Source organism: Monodelphis domestica, chromosome 2, assembly GCF_027887165.1.
Source record: "Monodelphis domestica isolate mMonDom1 chromosome 2, mMonDom1.pri, whole genome shotgun sequence".
Lineage (NCBI taxonomy): Eukaryota > Metazoa > Chordata > Mammalia > Didelphimorphia > Didelphidae > Monodelphis > Monodelphis domestica.
In genome coordinates this window covers 523,261,506-523,280,750 of record NC_077228.1, presented here as the reverse complement: position 1 = coordinate 523,280,750, position 19,245 = coordinate 523,261,506, and the positions used below count along the sequence as shown (strand labels likewise).

Below are 19,245 nucleotides of genomic sequence, written 5' to 3'. Positions count from 1 at the left end.
TTACACTAGAATATGAGCTTTCTGAGAGCAGGGATTGTTCCAGAGCTGAGCCTATAATAAAATGCTTATTAAATCTAATTTTTACTCCTTTAAAAACCAGAATTACAAAGGAAATCACGTACACTGGAATACTTCTCAAAACACCGTATTTCTTAGTCCCCTGACTCCCAACTAAGAGGCCCTGATCCATCTGGAGAGGAGGACACTGAGGCCTGGAGGAGAAATTCAGGCCGGGATCAGCATCAAGCCCAGTCTGGCAGGATCTCCAGAGGAGGTCCTCATCTCAATTACAGCCGATCGCAATGCTACTGCAGTTTTCCCCTCAGCTGCAGAGCCACATTATCACAGAGGACACCACAACGCGTTTCTTGCCACCCTCTCCGACAATCATCATTCCAGCTCCCCACAGCAGGAGCTGCCTGTTATGGGAGGACCCGGTTGCCTTTTGCTCTCCGCATGTCTGGCTGAGAGGAGTCGCGTTCGGATAGGCAGCATTGATAGGGGGAGACAAGCTGCTTCCTACGAGATGTCAATGATGCCTCATCACGGCCTGTCAGGAAGGTAAATGCCGCCGCATACATCCATAGGACCTAAACCCCAACTGGCCGAATGGGAACGACCGTCCTCAGGGTGAGCAGGAAGGGGCGCGTGAACCTGTTCTCCCAATCTGCAGTCGGATTGGGAGCCTGCTGCCGTGCAGCCATCCCCCCATGCTGCCCATCTGACTTTGCTCTCTCAACAGCATAGGATGGGCTCAGACGGCATCTTAGAGATAAAAGGGGAGCATCGTTTTGAATGATGCCTTTCTAGTTCTTAATGAGCCAGGATCCAATCCCAACTCAGCGCGCTCATTCCACTGCATGACACTGAACTGAGGGTTCAAGTACTCTCCTGTTGTAGTCATTTTAGACGAATCTCTCCATCTTAAAGGTGTTCAGCCTGTGAGGTTGACCAAATGTTCCTAACTGAAGATGCTCCCGAGCTCCCAATCCTACAAGAACCTTCTGGGATGGGACACGCATGGCCACATAAAGGATCGGTTCCCTAGTGTGGGTGGTCAGAGCAAAGTGATGACAGGAGGACCACCGGACTGGGTCAGCTCACTAGTGTGATTCTCTCGGGTAGGCTCTAACTGGGTCCAGATTTAAGGTCACTGGGCTGGATCCTATTTGGGAAACTGTGCAGTGATGTGCCTCAGCTTCCTGGCCTGCAGAAGTCCGTGTGGCATGTTCTCAGTGATGCCATATAGCTAAGGATCACAACCTGAGACCTGGTAAGAAACTAGCCCCAGCGGGATGGAAAAGTGGCAGTAGGTGCAAACATGCCTGCTTCCAATGCTGGCTTTTTTTGAGAGAACCCATGTGACCACGAGGGGAGCTAGTTGTGCAGATGTTCTTGACACTAAAAGAGGAAGACCCCCACACGTCGGGCTCATCCCCCAAGGGAGACAAAGGCTAGGGGAGGGTTGCCCTCAGACCATCCATCCCACTCCCAAATGAAGAGATTACTAAGGAGAATGTTATGCCTAGATGCTGAGCTGGTCCTGGGAATGGGAGTAGAGTCCAAGGCCACCTGGGCATTTTGGGAGCAGAAAACACAGCAAAAGAGGCTGAGAAGGTACCACAGGAGGGAAAAAAAAAGATGACTCCTTTATTGATGTGCCACCATACCAACTCACAACATTTACTAATACCAACACCAAGCTCCTGCAGGAGGCGGTACTGCATAGGAAATCTCTTTCAAGTAACATGATGCCTGAATAAATTAAGGACCTGGATCCCTGTTTCACATGATCTTTTTACTTCATATTCTTGACAAAATCTTCTCCTTTCTTGATGGAAGCTTTCAGCTCAGGAATGGCTTCAGCAATCATCTTCTCTTCAAAAGGGGAGACCTTGCCAATGCCCAAGTTCTTCTCGATGCCCTTTTTCTGTTAAGAGAAGAAAATCAAAAGGCCTTTGAGTCAGATATAGCAAAAAATACTCCTCCAATCATGGTTGTCTATGCTGTATGCAATAAAGCAAAGGCACCAAAGCCTAGAGCCAGATTAAATTCTAACTGGAACCGTTTAATAAGATAGAAGGATGAGAGAACACAGATTACATTAACATGTGGTTTTTAAGTCAATATAGAACCCCCAAGGATCATTCCAGAGGGTTATAGGGGCCCCATTTCTACTTGGGTTTGACTTCCCTGCCCTAACGGGTTTTCCCACAGCTACCAGATGCGACCCTTTCTCAATCATCCACAGATAAGAGCCAAAACACACTCCTTCCCTCCTTACTATCACTGGGTAGATGATTAAGGTATAAAAAGAGCTTTAATATTTACCTGAGCCAATCATTGATAATAACTGTTTACATAGCACAGGATATATATAATCTCAGGTGACCCTTGTTGAAATTCTGGGGCTTGGTAAAAGTATCCCATGATACAGACAGGGAAACTGAGGAACGGCAAGGTCAAGTGACTTTCCCCATACTCAAAAACTGGTAAGGATCAGGGCCATGACTTCAGGTCTTACTCTTTTCACTAAATTAGATTAAATGGCTGAAAAACCCCCATAAATTTCTGCCCTCCTATTCATCACATCAGCAGCTGCCAAGCCAGCAGCCAGCTCCTTTACATGAGACAAAAGACTTCTAATGTTTACACACTGAGTTTTATGCTGCAGGACTAAACAAAGGAGATCAGTTCATACTAAATTTCAACAACACTAGAGGTCACGTGAAAGACTCAGGGTTTGGGGTTGCTTGAAGCTCTGCATGAACCACAGTGTGTGTGACCAGGGAGGAGTGAGAGCCCTCCCAAGCTTGGCACCAGGTGGGTCTCATCACACCCATCCAAGGGAGAAAGACCAGGGTATTGAGGAATCCTGAAACTATGCCACAGGGAGAACAGGGGAAAGGGCTAAAACCATCGGTCTGGAAGAGATTTGAGGGAAACAAAAAAGTGTCAGCTGTCCTCCAGTAGTGGAAGGGGGAGTTAACCGATTCTTTGTAGCTCTAGAAAGCAGAACTGAAATCAGGGAGGCAGATTACAGAGCAATCAAGAATGTCAAAGGTGCTAAAGCTAGATGGACTGTCACAGCAGGTCACTGGTTCTCCTTCAGAGATCTTCAAATGAAAGCTCATCACTCGTGATTAAGGAGGCTGGAAGACTGAACAAAACACTGACACACATCCTTCAGGCATGAGTTGGACTAAATGACCTTTGAGGCCCTTTCCAAATCCTAAATGTTTCTAGAATGGATTGCCCCAATGGGAAGCCAATTCCCTCTCAGCAGAAGTGATCAAGGAGAAGATGAATGAGTGAATTACAGAGTAAAAATGGTAAAATTACTGGTAAAAATGGAGGGAAGAGGGAGATGAGCAGAACCATGGACTCTGTGTCTGTTGCCTCTAATTCAATCAAAAGTCCAGGGCCTCTCTGTCTTGTCTTGTCATAGATCATCATCCCTAACACCAAAAGCAGACGTCACTGGGTGACTGGTAACTGCTCCCATTATCTCATGAGGAAAGGTCTACTTCCTGAGCTTTCAGAAACCTACCCCAAGCAACAAGGGTGTGGAAAAATAGGAGCACTCTGTCTCTTCTGATCTGACAAAGGAGCATTCCACGACTCCCTCCTTTCCATTCATTGCATCCACAACAGAGAAGACGAACCTGGCTCCAGCATAGGCCATTGATAGGGTAGCAGAACCTGAAAAAATAAAATCAGGTTGGTCCAGGATAATAGTTCAACCAAGAGATTAAGAGTGGAAACCAGAGACCTAAACACAGCTCTTTTCTGAAGCTGCCCCAGCACATTTAAACAACTCTGGAGTCAGAGTGCAGTTTGCTTTTCCTCTTGGACACTCAAGAACAGTACCACACACTTCCAAAGACTTTGCCCTGCCCCCTCCCCACCCCTCTCCCTCCAAGCATTCCCCATCGTGCTTTATTATCTAGCTCTCACTGCCACTGACCTGCAGGAAGCTCCCTTTGCACAACACAGCTAAGTAGAGATCACAGAGATAGTGGTATGTGGTTGCATGGGAGAACCTACCTGCCCCAGCTTTAGCTTTGACAACCTCTGTTCCAGCCTCCTGGATCCTTCCTGTCAGGGTTGTCAGCTGATCCTCAGGAAATTCTACTTTGGGTGTGCACTGGAAACCAGAGATCAGGTCAGCAAGCATGTATTCTGGGAGTCACTCAGGTTGGCAGACTCCATCTGATCTTTAAATCCCCCTCTGCCTCCTTCCCAACACAATCCACTTCATGACCCATGATCTCAGCAGTGTGCACTGGGGACAACTTTGAATACAGGTCCCAAATGCTCTGACTTGGGAGCTTTCTGAGAGTTACTTTCACGCTGTGGCCCCTCTGGTGAAAAGCTCCTCTAAGCCTCACCAAGCTGGTCCTCAGATGAGAGCCCTAGAGGCCCCCCAAGCTGGTACTCAAAGCCTCTAACTTGGCAGGACCTAGGAGAACTAATGCTCGCTGGCTTTCAAGGCTCAGGATCTGTGCTACAATTAAGAGTCTGAATTTATGAGAAGATAAAAAAGGCCTCAAATCACTAATTTATTCAGTGCTTCCTGGGACTGTGATAAGCTAGGCCCTAACGAACAGCTCAGTTTAGTAACACATACTCTGTCTTTCTTTAGGAAGCCATTCCCTCTTCAGAAGTCACAGATCATGATGGTCTACATCTAGTTCTAACACAAACCAAGGGAGAGTAACTGGCAAGCCTTGTTAATGAGACAGTCCAGATTTCATCCTGAAAGCTCAAGGTGGAAAGAATGCTGACTTAAACCTCACCTCTGACACTGCTGTGAGTCTAGGCAGCTCATTTCCCCTCCCCAAGGTCATTTCCTTGACTGTAAAAAGGTTCTGAGGTCCTGTCTAGATCCACAACCCTCTGTAACCGTGGCTAAGTCCTTTCACATTCTTGGGTCTCATTTTGCTCATCTTTAAATTAATCAACTGGACCAGGTGGCCTCTGAGATGTCTTCAAACTCTAGCCCAAAGAACCGATGATCCTTTTAGGAATCAACTTCAGAGCAGGGTCTGAAGAATTTCCTCCTTCCCAGGCAATTTTACTAGAAGCTGCTACCAAAGAGGAAGCATCCCCTCACCAGAGAGTACATACCTGTTGCCCTGCATCCATGCACATACCTGAGAGATCAGAGGGATAATAGTCTTCCCTGCATGGCCACCAATGACAGGGACATTGACCCGAGCTGGATCTAGGCCCTGGTGAGAATTTAAAGCTCAGTTAATGTTTAACCAAATGTTCAACTATAAGGCTCTTTGAGATCTTTTCTGTAAGCTTTCCCTCCTCTTCCTGATAACAGAGGCCCCCCAATCCAGAGCTTTATCAAAAATAAACTCCTTTCAGAAGATAAAGGGTCGGAACAAAGCTCAGGCCCAACCACATCTAAAAGTTGGCTAGAGGTGAAGAAAAGAAATTGATTTTAAGGCAGATGTTCTGAACCTGGGATCTTTGAATTTGTTGAGAAAATAGTTTGATAACTATATTTCAACATAATTGATTTCCTCTGTAATCCAATTTATTTCATTTTATAATTTAAGAATATGATTCTGAGAAAGGAGCTTAGGTTTCACCAGATTGCCAATGAAGCCCATGACAAACAAAAGGTCAAGAACATCTGTTTTTAAGAAGCCAATTATGGTTTAGGAAAGGTTGTCTGATACACCTGTCATCTGCCACATGGTGAATTAGAAAATGGATACTTTGCCAGGGGAGCCAAGAAATGTGGGTGTCATGTGACAGGAGCCTGTCCTGCAGAATGCTTTGAGCTCAGTGTTATTTCCCTAGTCTCCAGGGCTCCCCAATCCAAGATAACCCCTCCCTCCCTGGCAGTGGCAAAGATGGCATACAGCTTACTAGAGTTAGCAAGTTGCAAATGCCTTCTGGGTACAATAGGTTGTAATATAAAGTTCTATGGACACAAAATTGGGAAATGAGCTCCTTGATCCCCAAAGAGTCTTTGTGACTAAAAAGCCGAACTTTTCTACTTTCAAATTCCCTAAATTTGGTTAATAGATAAGCTAGGATGATCTGACCTAAGGAAACCTTACCTTCAGTTCCGCCACAAAGGTATTTGCTCTGACGATATCCAGTGTTGTTACACCAAAGATTTTGTTGGGGTTGTACACACCTTGTTTCTTAAATACTTCAGATGTGATTGGGATGGTAGAGTTGACCTAAGAAAGGGAACAGGCCAGATATAGTTTCTCCATGATGGAGAAGCCCATGCATCGCACAGATACTGACTGGCAACTATCAAATTAATCTGAGTTAAAGACAACCTGGTCTCAATATGCCCAGTCCCTACAGTGCTTTTGCCAACTGAAAACATTTTGAGAGAGGGCATGGCTGTGCCAAGGCCTGCACTACTGGTGAAAGGCTAGTAAACTTAGAAGCACAGCTCAGACACATTTCACCACCTTTTAGGAAGTAAAAATAAGTGGTCAACTTTAAAATAGGGGTCTTCACTGCAACCTCTTTGGTCTGACTTAAGCCTAAAGCTATGAATACCATTCCCCCAAAGCACAGCAAGACCTTTCTCCATCTAGCAACTCCAGTCGCAAAGTTCTTAGTGACTCATGAGAAGGAACTATCCAGGTGGCAGGGAGCAGGCTTCCACGATCCCAGGGCATGAGAACCAATCTCCTGACTATTCCCGCATTAGGCACCTTCATTCAGATCCTTATTCTTACTAAGATCCTGAGATACTAATATGTGGGGGACCAAGGGGTTAAATCCCACCCCCCTCCCCCAACTCTCCCTCCTCTATCCTGTAAGTTCACAAAGAGGACACAGATGCAGAAAAGAGAGCACCGTACCCTTGAGAAAGATATGGGAAGCGGAGAGATTTCTCCTTCCTGGCTTCAGAGGCCAGGCTTTAGCCAAAAGTATGCGTGCTGACTATTTGACTCCAATTATGCATTAAGTTTAGTTCCCACAGTAAAAGAGATAAATTAGGAACTACTTCTAGCTTTGGAAGCAGTAGCCTAAAGCCTGCTGATAGAGTAACATGGTGGATTTAAAGCTAGATTGTTATAAGTCTGCCAGGGATCCCCAAGATTGTGACACTAATATCCAAGTTTAGTCCAAATATTTAGAAAAAGGACAGCACCCACTACTCAACAAATTTAGGGCAAGGCATGAAAATATGGAGGCAGCTAGGTAACAACTATTGTTGTTATATATAGAGCCAGGCCTGGACACAGGAGGTACTGGGTTCAAATCTGACCTCAGACACTTCCAAATTATGTGACCCTGGGCAAGTCACTTTAACCCAATTGCCCAGCCTGCCAAGCTATTCTGCCCTAGAATTGACTAAGATAAATGTAAGGTAAATAAGATAGGCAAGTACGCCTTGAGGTCATAAGTAAACTCCATAAGCAGGAGCCAGTCACATAGAACAATCAAACCAAGAAGTCACTGGATGTAGGGGATGGATGGTTTAAAGAGTTAAAGACTTAGCAGGACATTATATGGGAGGAAGATCAGATAGTATCTGCAGGGATCAAAGGGCAAAAGCAACTATGGGACAGAAGGAAAAAGGCTATGTGACATTAAAGGAAGAAACACCTAGATAAGTTATTATAAATGGTCAGAGAATTCAGAGGCAGGTGGGAACCTGGCACAAAGTGACACAAAGGAAAGAGAACACATGCCCAACCAACTCTGTCCATGAAGACAGGAAACAGCAAGAAGACTCGGCTTAAGTACAATGGATTAGTATAGCCTGGTCTCACTTCGTCCAAGTTAAAACTCACAAGCTTCTCTTCTTCTAACAAACTACTATTAGCTGGAATCACATTCTGAGTCTGCTTAACTCCGACTGCCTTATGCTCCGCTGCCCAGGAAGAAGGATGCTCACCGGGTTTGCAATAATACAGATTGCGGCTTCCGGGCAATGCTTGGCACAAGCAGTAGCCAAAGTGGCAACGATTGTAGCATTAGTGTTGAAAAGGTCATCACGAGTCATTCCTGGAAGTAAGCAAATAAAACAGACTGGGCATTTAATTCCTCCTCTTCTCCCACTGTTGACCTCATGAATCTAAATCAGTCCTGGGGCAGGTAGGGAGGTTGTGCTGGGGGACTCGGGCAGCAGCTCAACCAAACGTACCTGGCTTTCTAGGGACTCCTGCAGGAATCACAACAACATCACAGCCTTTCAAGCAATCTGGCAGTTGCTCGGGTCCCATGTAACCTAGGAAAAAATACAAATTCACTGAAATAATCTCATCCTTTTCTGACCCAGGGGTGCTAGCTCATACCTGGAAAGAAAACGGGCAAATTCCATCCCTCTCACAGGTTCTAAAAGAACAGTTCCTATTTTTACATATGGATCCCACTTACTGTTGTTTCACAATGGTCTTTAAGACCCTGGTACCAACTCTATTCTAGCATGCCCAACCCTGATACACTTGAGAGCAGTGGTATATATGACCAGTCATGGTGTACTCTCCCCCTCTTCCCAATTCCCCTGTGCTCATCAGTTCACCCTTCATTCCCCTTTCTCCCTTCCTCCCCAACAGCTGGTCTGTGCCTAAGGAATGGGAAAAGGGTTCATCAGTGCCACTCACCTCTGCTCCAGGGTACTACCTGACTCTGAAAATTAACAACGTAGTCTTCCATGGGCCCATTCTTTGATGGAGTCACTGACCAACCTTGGGCAATGTGTACACATCCCTCACTAATAACCCTGATAGCTAATATAGATGAGAAAACTAAACATGACTTGTCCAGGAACAAAACTAAGGACTGATTTAATTCTTCTGACTTCAAACCAGATGCTCTCCATTAAAATGTGAGGTCTCAATGATGTTCTGAGAAGCATCTAGTTGCATGCTTATATTGGACCCAACCAGTAGTCAGTAGTCAATTAAAAGGTTATCTAATAGTCCCAGAAAGGGATGAAAAGGGCTGTTTAGATTCTAACTAATTTTTCATATCGCAAGCTTTAGGAAACTAGTTCAACTAAATGCAACTAGCAACAAAATGCTTTTTAGACATCACTGTTTAATTTCTGCCCATTAAAGCACAAGATGGTACAAGCATTTAACCTTAAGTCATTCCCACTGACAGGGTGCTTCAACCTGAGGCAAATGAGGGAAGAGTAAGGTGGGGATTTAAGGGAAGCTTTATTAGAAGAAAAGAGGGGGCAAAGGGAAACAGAAGGCTGATGGCAGTAGAAGTGGCAGTGGAGGGGGAGCCCGCAATCTCTTATAAAGTGGTTGTCTGGGATAAGGTAATCTGTGTTGCCTCTATTGGTCAAATTGGTGGTTACTTGGGTCCGGTTCATTGGATGGCCCCTAGGGGGTTGGCTTTGCGAGTGGGGGCTTTTGGTTCCCAGGCCTGTATAGTCCTTAGTATGGTACAGACAACATAAGTCTAGAACATCAATCAATGGACTTATCAGGTCACAGCATGAGAAGTAACAGCGCCCTATGAAGTGGAACTATTTGCTTTGTTCTGGAATTCCAGCAGGTACAGGGGAAGGGGGCACTATTGGTCTCAGTAGGGACTGGGGGAGGGTGGGGCTTTGGTCCCAGGGTCTATCATTTAAAGTCTAAATCTACGTTAACAACAAAGCTTTAAGGCTCTAAGTGTCTGATACAAACTAAAAAATAATATGCTAAAAATAGACCCAAACTCGAGTAGTCCACAGCTCCAGTCAAAATAAAAGTTAAGCACAAATCTTATAGGATCACTAGCAGTACCTTTCACCTTTGCTCTGGTCTCAATGTGGCTCAAATCAGCTCCTACTCCAGGGGTATGAGCAATGTCATAGAGTGTGAGACGGCTCACCAAAGGGCTATTCTTCAGGAGCAGTGAGAGAGGCTGTCCAATTCCTCCAGAAGCACCTAGTACAGCTACTTTTGCATTATTCTAGAAAAATGAAAAAGACAGAGATGTTTACAAGAGAAACAATGACAATGGAGTCACAGGAAGGCATAAAAAAAAATCCTATATGGAAGTCTCATGTCACCTTCAGTGGAAAATGAACATTTAGAAAATATAAAACATTAGAAAACTTTTCTTTGTGAAAAGTCTCTATAGAAATGGAGGTGTTGTTTTTTAAAAACCATCTCTATGGTGGTCTTATTCATCTTGATACTACTTTGGTGGCAAGATAACCAATTGCTTTCATTCAATCTGGTAGCAGTAGTCTTATTGTCAATCAAGCCCACCATCATCACCATCACCAAACACTGCCCAATTGCCCCAAATGGCTATGCAAGCCTAAGAGTCCTAGGAACAACGGGACTTCATTTCTCTGCCCACACCTCTCCTCCCAGTCCAGCTTACAGTCTGGTCCCCATGACCATAGTCCAAGGAAGCATTCCCCTGTGGAGATGGGGTCTGGCAACATCTTCTGCAGGTACAGCAGGCCACAACCCCACAGCAGCCACCCAAGACCCAGAAAAGAAAGATCTTGGTGCTGTTAAGTGGTTCAACATTAGAACAGAAATGGTTTTGCTGATATAGAAATGACACTGTACCATCTGCTTTGCTACCCAACTCGAGCATGGGAGCTAATTTGTAGCTGAAACTAACATATATATTAAGTGTAGTCTGCCCCTTTAAGGGAAGCTGAGCTCCTGGAGAGTAGCAAGGCTTTGCTTTCTATTTGTATCCCCAGTGTTTAGCACATGCTGAGCCTTTAACAAATGCCCTTTCATTTCATTCATTCATATTGCAATCATAAACTTAAATCAAGGTTAGCTCCCCAAAGACAATTCTTCTACTCTATGGCAGAAGTCAATGGTTCCTTAGTCAACAGAGTATAAAAATTCTTTCCTCCATTAAGGCTACAATAAGTTTCTGTTCCACTTCCTCACCATTTCACTAATCTAGGAGGCTTCAGCTAAAGGAATCTCAATCTGATGTGATATTGGAAGAAAAAAAATTAGTCCTCCCCACTTATGGTAAGGAAGAGAATACTTTCTGCACTACATATAATAAAAGGTCTGACAACTTGGTTCAAAAACCCTATCAAATAAAAACTCCACAACTATATGACTAACAGCTAGCTCAGGACCCCTTAGCTCTGTGCTCCGCTACTTGTTAGTCTACTGGAATGATGAGGAAGGTGCTTTAAAAAAACAAAACACAACTAAAGCTGATATGAAAAGATCATTATTAGAGGGAATCAATCTCTCAGTCCAGAAACTCCCTCTCCTGATACAGATCATCAACCTCTTGTTTTTCTGTTGTCTGAGCCCTTGCGAAGTTGGGCGACTTTCTCAGGTTTTGACAACTAGTAGTTGTCAGAAGCCAAAGCTGACCCCAAGGCCAACTGTCTTTCCCTTGTGCCCAGCTGCTAGTCCAGAGACAACTGGTCAAAGCAACTGATAATCAGGCCAAAAATAGGAAGAAGAAAATTGAGCTCAAGGCAGGCCATGCAGTGTTCTCACCTTCTCCAACTCAGCATGGCCAAACCATTATGGAGGCTGTGGAACTCCAAATCACTGAGCCTGTGTGTGTAGCTGCCAACCCAAGTACTGGGGACAGGGACAGGGACAGGTACCCCTGCCCTCAAGGGGCTGCCATCCCCTTGGGAAGCCACATGGAAAATACAAAGAGGGTGGGATCTGGAACTGGAGAACATGAGTTCAAACCCCAGGTTTTGCTTTTTTTACTTAAGGCCTTCGGTTCAATTCCAACTCTGCTCCTTGCTCCCTTTCAGTCTGGACAAGTCCCTTACCTTCTCTGGATTGTTCCCTGATCTGTGGCTTCCTGGAGCTCTTTCAGGTCCAAATCAATGATTCTAAGAGGCCAGTGAGTGAGACCATTCCCAACAAGGAGTACAAGAAGACTGTACAAAGGCATGGAGGTAGGAGAGTGAATGCTTAGTTCAGAGCCAGTGTGGCTATAAACATGACTGTGGAGAGTGTGATGTGAGATTATTCTGGAAAGGCAGGTAGGGTAACATTAGAAAGGACTAATTTAAGGAAGGAGCTGAAGAGGAATATGCAGTTTATCCTAGAGGCAATTTTTGAGCAGAGGAGGAATGTGGCCTAGCCTATACTTCAAGGACCTCTGAGGTCACTGCCCCCTAAGAATTTAAAGCCTGGAGAAGGTGAGTGACTTGTAAAAACTGACATAGGCACTAAGGGCCAGAGCCATAATTTGTACCCAGCTCCATTCTTGGATCTTAGAGTGACAGGAAGTTCAGGTATTTTAACCAACCCTGTGACCTGCAATGGTGTGAAGAGGTTCTAGTAAGCAGACTGGCACCCACTCTATAATTTATATTTTTAGAGGATCTAAGTACTATTATTCCTATTTTCCAGATAAGAAAACTAAGGCCTATCCAGGAAGGATGAAAGGGAAGATTCAAAAACAAGGTTCCTACTTAATCCTAATTGGCTGAAAACATTTAATTTTTTTCCCACCTACATCCTGAAGAACAAAGATTTTGAATGGAGCCTGCCCCTTCTTCTATATGCTTATTACAAATAATTAGAGTTCAAAGTGATCTGTATGGATAATAGTAGTGAACATCAGGGATTTTTGGGGGACCCAGATCTGTGAATTAAACTGTACAGGTAAAGAATTCCCAGAAAGGAAAGAATGCTAGGAATTCTAGCAAATTTCCTTCAATGCAGAGTGCAGAATCACAGTTGGATCTAAGATCAAAAAGCCTATGAGATGAGGGCAGCTAGGTGGCACAGTGGAGAGAGCATCAGGCCTAAAGTTAGGACATCCTTGGCTTAAATTTGGTCTGACACTTCCTAGTTGTATGATTCCAAATAAGTCACAGCCCCATTTGCCTAGCCCTTACCCTTCTGCCTTAGAACTGATACTAAGACAACAGGTAATGGTTTAAAAAAAGAGAGTCTAAGGTCATGTTGGCAAATCTATGGTGCACAAGCCAGAGGGGGCTGCTTTCCTTCCCCTCTCCACCACACCTGAGGACATTTTTCATATCACCTGCCTCTCTGCCCCTCAGCCCAATGGGAGCACTTCCTCCCTCCCCTGTCCAGGGTAAGCAGGCAGCTCACATGTGTGTGAGTGTTGCAGTTTGGGCATTTGGTCTCCTTAAAAGGTTCACCATCACTGGTCTAAGGACAGCTGTCTGAGGCCAGTAAGAATACATGAGATTTGCTTAGGGCTACATACCCAGTAGCTTTGGAGGCCATAACAGGTTGCTATGCCTGTTCTCTATCAACACCATTATCCTCTATTAGCAATAAACAAGGAAGGGCAATAGATTCTCAGAGATGACATGACATTGCTCCTCCCCAACACAAGAGAGAATGTGAGTGGTCCAAGGTCCCACAGCTTGAGCCTCTAAGTCACAGGTCCTGTCCACCATATCCAACTGTTTTCCTAAGAGTGCATGTAAAAGACCTGAATAAATGCTACATTATGGTACCATTTATAGAAATTAAGTTAAAAGTATAAAGTAAATGAAATCATACTTCACAGATAACCCATAGTAAAACCTAAAATGAAAAGCTTAATAGGGATCCAAGGAATGAATGACTGAAAAAACATGTATTAAGCATGTATTATGGTGCCAAACACTGTTCTAAATGATAGGGATACATACAGAAAAAGTCAGACACTAATTGGGGGAGATAGCAATTAAAAGTTTAGCTGACAGGAAGACAAAAAGGTTATGAGATTCTAAAATCACAAGAAGTGGACAGATAGCAAAGCCTGGGGTCCTTAGCTTACTTAAATAGGTAAGATGATAGTTTGGAGGATTTAAGGTCATAGAGACAGGGCAGACAGTGAGACCTAGAGGCCAGCTCTCCCTGCTTAAGAACAGTTAAGAGATTTTAATCTGATTCAAGCAGCCAAGGCAAAGAGGAGTGCCAGAGGCTAGGACATCCCCAACTAGGGTTACTATTCACCTAGATCATCAGAGAGGCTTCTGGGAAAGCCAAGGGGAGGGGGAAGATGTTGGGAGAGGGAGATTGGCATCCCCTTAATGGCAGCAGCTCTTCTTTACCATCCTGGATGGACTAGGGAGGGTGAAGGAAGAGAGAAGGAATCACATCATATTTACTAAATGTCTCTAATGTGTCTGACCTGGTTTTAGAAGCCAGAGTGTCAATTTTAAAACTTCATAAATGTTGATGCCTTCTGCTTTATAGTCCTTAAATCTGCACTTAGTCAATGACTGCTTCTAGGTTCTATAGATAGATCTGGTTGATGGTCACATATATACTATATTAAGTTTGGCAAGTGGAGGAAGAATAGACTTTGCAGCCAGTCTCATATATTTCAACTTGGCAAACCTTAACAAGGAAAATTGATACAGGAGCTGCATGACACACACTTCTGAATGCCAGTTACAACATGTCCAAAGGGAGCTCCCCATTTATATTCTAAAAGGGCAGAATCCAGAACTGTGACTTGCTTATTAAGAAGATAACCAGTTAATTTATTTCAAGTTTTTTATTCTTCAACTGCCAATTACACTTGAAAAAGCCCCAAAATGGGTCAGGCCCCACTCACTCTTCAAGTCCCAAGCCCAACCTCTCTGGTGAAATTTCTCTTCTCCAAGGAGGCAGTTATCAATCACTGAGTTAGTTAGTTAGTGGTAGAAAAAGTAATCAAAACAAGATCTTTTTCAAAATTAGAATTCTGTTGATCTTTAGTTTATATGTCACCTGAAATCCCCTGGGATTCTCATCTCTTCCCTTAACTTTTAGAATTAAATAAAATATGCTTAAATGGAACCTGGCAATCTAATAACTTCCCAACTAGCAGAAGCATAGAATAACTAGGAAAAAAGGCCTCCAAGTAGTCAAAATCAAAACTCCATTTGTTAAAGCTCATGCACTTTACTGGCAGAACAAGCCCTCACTCAGGGCTGATTTTTGATAATTTTACACAAAATTTTAACAAGTTTAATCATATAGTCTTCAAGGACATAGAAGATTAAGAATACTAAATTGGAAAGTGGCTGATGATGTGTGTTCCAGCTAGGCACTTTATATGTAAGAGAAAGGACTACTGGAGGTATAGAAAGACCCAGAAAAATAATGCAGAACAAAGGAAATCAGTCAGTGAAATAATCCTTGACTTAATGAGTGCAGGGATAAGGTGCCCTACAGTGCTTCCCAGCCCCTAAAAGGGGATAGCATGGAACGCACGACAAAAACCACATTCATAAATAATACTGAGTTATCAATAAAGGAGTATTTTCTGCACCCTGAAATGAACAGAGTAGAAAATTGTATATTAAACTTTGTAAAGATTATCATACAAAGTGTTTTGAAATTTAGAAGTTGTGGTGTGGAAAAAATACACTCCAATTATCTGGAGTATTTAACTCTGTAGAAATAATAGTGAGTTCTGGGCAGACTGTATTGTGTGTGGTTCTTTGTTTTATATTTTTAAACCTACACCTTCTGTCTTAGAATCAGTATCTGGGTCCAAGACAGAGATCAAATGACTTGCCCAGAGTCACACAGCTAGGAAGTGTCTGAGACCATATTTGAACCCAGGACCTGGATCCAGATCTCTAGGCCTGATTCTGTATGCACTCAGTCAGCTAGCACTATATGCTGGTTTTTAATTGCTAATCATTTCAAATAAGTTCATCTTGCTTTCCCATCTATATCATTAATTCCAAGAGAGCAGAACTGTCTCTCCCCCCCCCCCCCCCCTTTATCTTTTACAGGACAGGTAAGAAGTACTTACCTAAGTGTTATCTTTTCAAAAGCAAGTCAATGAGATGGGGAGGCCCAACGATGATATAACCTTCACTTACTGAACCAAGAAGCAAAGCCCGAAGATTCTAGGCTACTTTTAATAGAAGACCCCTTTTCACAGACCTGGAACTACTTTCTGAGGCAATTCAAGAGATGAACTAGGCTTTGGAGGGCAAGTCCAAACCATTCATCCTACAGATGTGGAAACTGAGGTCTAGCGAAGGAGAATTACTTGCCCGAGAAAGGTCAGAGCTAAAAATAGGCTGATCTTTCCAGGGATCTCTACCCACTCCTCGTTTGCCTTCAACAAAAATCTAAAGGAGTAACACCTGGAATAGAAAGCGAGTTTCTGGAAGAGCTTCTCCACTGCAGTCGGATGGCTCAGGAAAGAATTAAAGTGGTAGGGACATCAAGTCTTACCCCGAGTCCTTGGGGGGCCAACGACCATGACCAAAGGCTGACTATGGGGTGGGGGAGTGTCCTGGTCTCTCAAAGAAGACGCACCTCCAACCTTTCAGGCCGCCACGCTCAGAATCTAAGTTCTGGCCCTCCTCTGCTGTGTTTCCTCACTTACAGTGACTTGCCTGCCCTGGTCTACAAGCCTAGAGCCGGAGAGAGAAAAGGCCCGGGTTCAAATCCTTCCTGGGATCACTCGTGTGGGTGACAAGAGGCTCGCTGCAGCCTCTGAGCCCTGTCTTCCGTGACGACTTCGGGGGCCCCAGGACGCACCTTTCTTGAGCCTACCCCTGCCCCCCGACCTTCGGGCCACCGACTAGGACTTAAGCCCCCAGCGGGAGGAGCGGGCTTCCTCCTGGGGTGAGGCAGCCCCGTCCTCAGCATCTCTCCCTGAAGCTTGTTGGCCGATGACCCTGAGCTTCCCCTCACCTCCAGCGGTCGGGGGGCGGCCTGGCCTCCCGACCTGTCAAATGGTCTGGGAGAGCTTTACCTGCGCAGATGTACTCAGGCTGCGGCGGAGGGCGGCGCCAGCGGGACGGGCAAAGGAGGACAGCATGGTGGGGTGGACGGAGAGCGCGGGTCCGGTGCCGGGAAGAAGAGCGGCCTGTGACTCCAACGACCTCCAGTACGCACACACGCAGCACGCAATTACGCCCGCTGAAGCTGCTCCTTCTAGCTCCGCGAGAGTTGGCGGAGCCGCCGGGCCACGCCTCCCATCTCATCCCCCTAACCTCAAGAAGTCCGCTTTCGAAGTCCCGCGAGAGCTTCGAGTCCCACCCCCGCACCCTCTGCCTCCTGGCTTGCTAGCAGATCCGGCTAGTTTGGAAGGTTTGGGAGGGAGGATGCGTAGAGAATTCAAATCACGCGAGAGTTGAGAGGTACAGTGGGATTTTGGCCTCACAACTATGGGGTGTATGGGCCTTAGCAACCAGTCGCTGATGGAAGCGGAGACCTGAGCAGAGGTGGAGGTGGTGGCAGAGGCTTGGGAGAGGAAGAAAGAAGGGAGGGAGGGAGGGAAAGCGGGAAGGAGGGAAGGTAGGAGACAGGAAGAAGAGGGAAGTGCTAGCTGTAATAATAATAATAATAATAATCTACAGTAATAACAGCTAGCTGCAATAATATTTACAGTAATAAAGTGCTAGCTGCAATAATAGTGTTAGCTGCAATAATAATAATAGTGTTATCTATAATAATAATGGTGCTCCACAATAATAATAATAATAATAATACTGCTAGTTATAATAATAATGATAGTGCTAGCTGGTTACAATAATAATAACAATTTTGCTAACTACAATAATAATAATAGTCACAACAATAAAGTGCTAGCTGCAGTAATAATAGTCCCAATAATAAAGTGCTAGGTGCAATAATAATAGTACTAGCTACAATAATAATAACTACAATAATAATAGTGCTAGCTAATAATAAAAGTTACAATAATAGTGTAATAGCAATAATATCTACAATAATAATGCTAGCTTCAATAATAATAGTGCAGTTATAATGATAATAATAATAGCCACAATGATAATAATAGTGCTAGCTATAATATAAAAGTGTTATCTATAATAATTGCTGCGATAATTGTAATAATGATGCTAGCTGCAATAACAGTGCTAGTTAGCTATAATATTAATAGTGTTAGCTATAATAACAACAATGATAATAATATTATATCACCCTGAAGAATACAAAGATGAATCCAAGATAAGGGTCAATCCAGTGTCCTCCTGCCGGGTCTGACCAGCATCCCAGAGTCAGGTCTGGCTAGAGCCAATGACATAGGCCCCTCCAGAGCAAGGAGGGCTGTCCATTCACCAGGACAACTGTATTCCAATATAACTTGTTTCCTCTGTCACCTTAAGCATTTTATTTTATGCATTTAAAGAAACAATGCTGAGGAGAAGGCCACAGGCTTCATCAAACCCTGCCAAAGAGGTCTAGAGCACACAAAAAGGTTAGGAAGCCATGAATCAGAGAGTAGGGTTAGAGAGTTGGTAGAGTAGCTATCTCTGGTTGGAGACATAATATCTCTGATTATCTCTGATAGAGGTAAGTCAGTGGGAAAAGGCAGAAGCTTGAGAACAGAGAAGTCTTAAGAACAGAAATGTTTGGACTTAGGAATGGGCTAGTGAACCAACAGGGATAGGTCTGGACTTGAGATCTTCTTGGTATAGAGCAGTGGTGGTGAACCACTTTTAGCACAGGTACCAAAGATGGCATGTAAAGCACTCTCTGTGGGCATGTGGCCACCCCCCCCCCCCAAGTTTGTTACTAGAAAGGCAGAGGGACTCCGGCAGAGCTGCTCCTTTCCCCCTCTCCACCATACTGATGACATTTTTTTCACATCCCTTGACCCTCTACCCAGCAGTTCAATGGGAGCTCACAGGGGATAAGGTGGGCAGATCATAGGTGGCAGAGCTGGAGGGGAGTGGGGTGCTGGGGCCACTCCCCTTCCCCCTCTCTACACTCACTGAGGACATTCCTCATTTCACCCACCCCTCCATCCAGGAACCCAAAGGGAGTGCTTTCTCCCTCCCTTGTGTGGGGTAAGGGGTTGGGCAGGGCATGCCCAGAACTTGGGGGAGTGGAACCACTGCATGCAGTGGAGGGACAGGCACTGCACTTGGTTTGGGGGGGATGGATAGGGGTGGGGCCCAGCACTCCATCTCTAAAAAGTTCAACATCACTGGTATAGAGGCTTGGAGCATGGGGAAACTGGGTCTGCTAACTCAGTATTCTAAGCTATTTACTTACTGCCTTTGAGACCTGAAAAGATTAAGTACTTTCAAAAAGCCACCCAGAGGCAGTGAAGTAGCACAGTGGACAGACAGCCAGGCTTGGAGTCAGGAGGACCCAGATTCAAAAATGACCTTGGACACTTCCTAGCAGTATGACCCTAAGCAAGTCACTTAACCCCAGTTGCCTAGCCCTTGCTGTTCTCCTGTCTTAAAGACAGAAGATAAGGATTTTTTTTTAATGGCACACGGTCAGATTGTGCTAGAGATAGGACTAGAACCTCAGTCTTGCTAGCTTCCAGGGCCACTATTATACCATCACTACCTCTCCCAAGTAACTGACAAGAGGTTAC

General features: G+C 44.6%; 2 protein-coding genes across 6 annotated transcripts in view; one reads left to right on the top strand and one right to left on the bottom strand.

Moving 5' to 3' along the window:
• Window positions 1–1,625: 1,625 nt before the first annotated feature.
• Window positions 1,626–16,811, bottom strand: MDH2 (malate dehydrogenase 2). The gene is made up of 9 exons (NM_001324543.1): window positions 16,642–16,811; window positions 9,741–9,909; window positions 8,144–8,227; window positions 7,895–8,004; window positions 6,084–6,209; window positions 5,157–5,234; window positions 4,048–4,147; window positions 3,551–3,702; window positions 1,626–1,930 (listed from the first exon to the last, which is right to left on the bottom strand). Exons 1-9 carry the CDS (start codon window positions 16,705–16,707, stop codon window positions 1,799–1,801), a joined length of 1,017 nt encoding a protein of 338 aa, NP_001311472.1. The 5' UTR covers window positions 16,708–16,811; the 3' UTR covers window positions 1,626–1,798.
• Window positions 16,812–16,894: 83 nt separating this feature from the next.
• Window positions 16,895–19,245, top strand: part of STYXL1 (serine/threonine/tyrosine interacting like 1) — a 76,436-nt gene continuing 74,085 nt past the window's right edge. Inside the window, exon 1 of one of the 5 annotated variants that reach the window (XM_056819793.1) lies at window positions 16,895–17,029. The gene's annotated coding sequence lies outside the window, so the exon portion shown is untranslated. The other 4 variants (XM_056819789.1, XM_007485992.3, XM_056819790.1 and 1 more) reach the window with 4 other exon arrangements.

Coding starts and splice junctions, on each gene's coding strand:
- MDH2 (NM_001324543.1), bottom strand. CDS start 16,707: ATGCTGTCCTCCTTTGCCCGTCCCGCTGGCGCCGCCCTCCGCCGCAGC. Junction 9,910..16,641: donor GCCTGAGTACATCTGCGCAG/GTAAAGCTCTCC, acceptor TCATTTTTCTAG/AATAATGCAAAAGTAGCTGT. Junction 4,148..5,156: donor TTATCCCTCTGATCTCTCAG/GTATGTGCATGG, acceptor TCTGGTTTCCAG/TGCACACCCAAAGTAGAATT.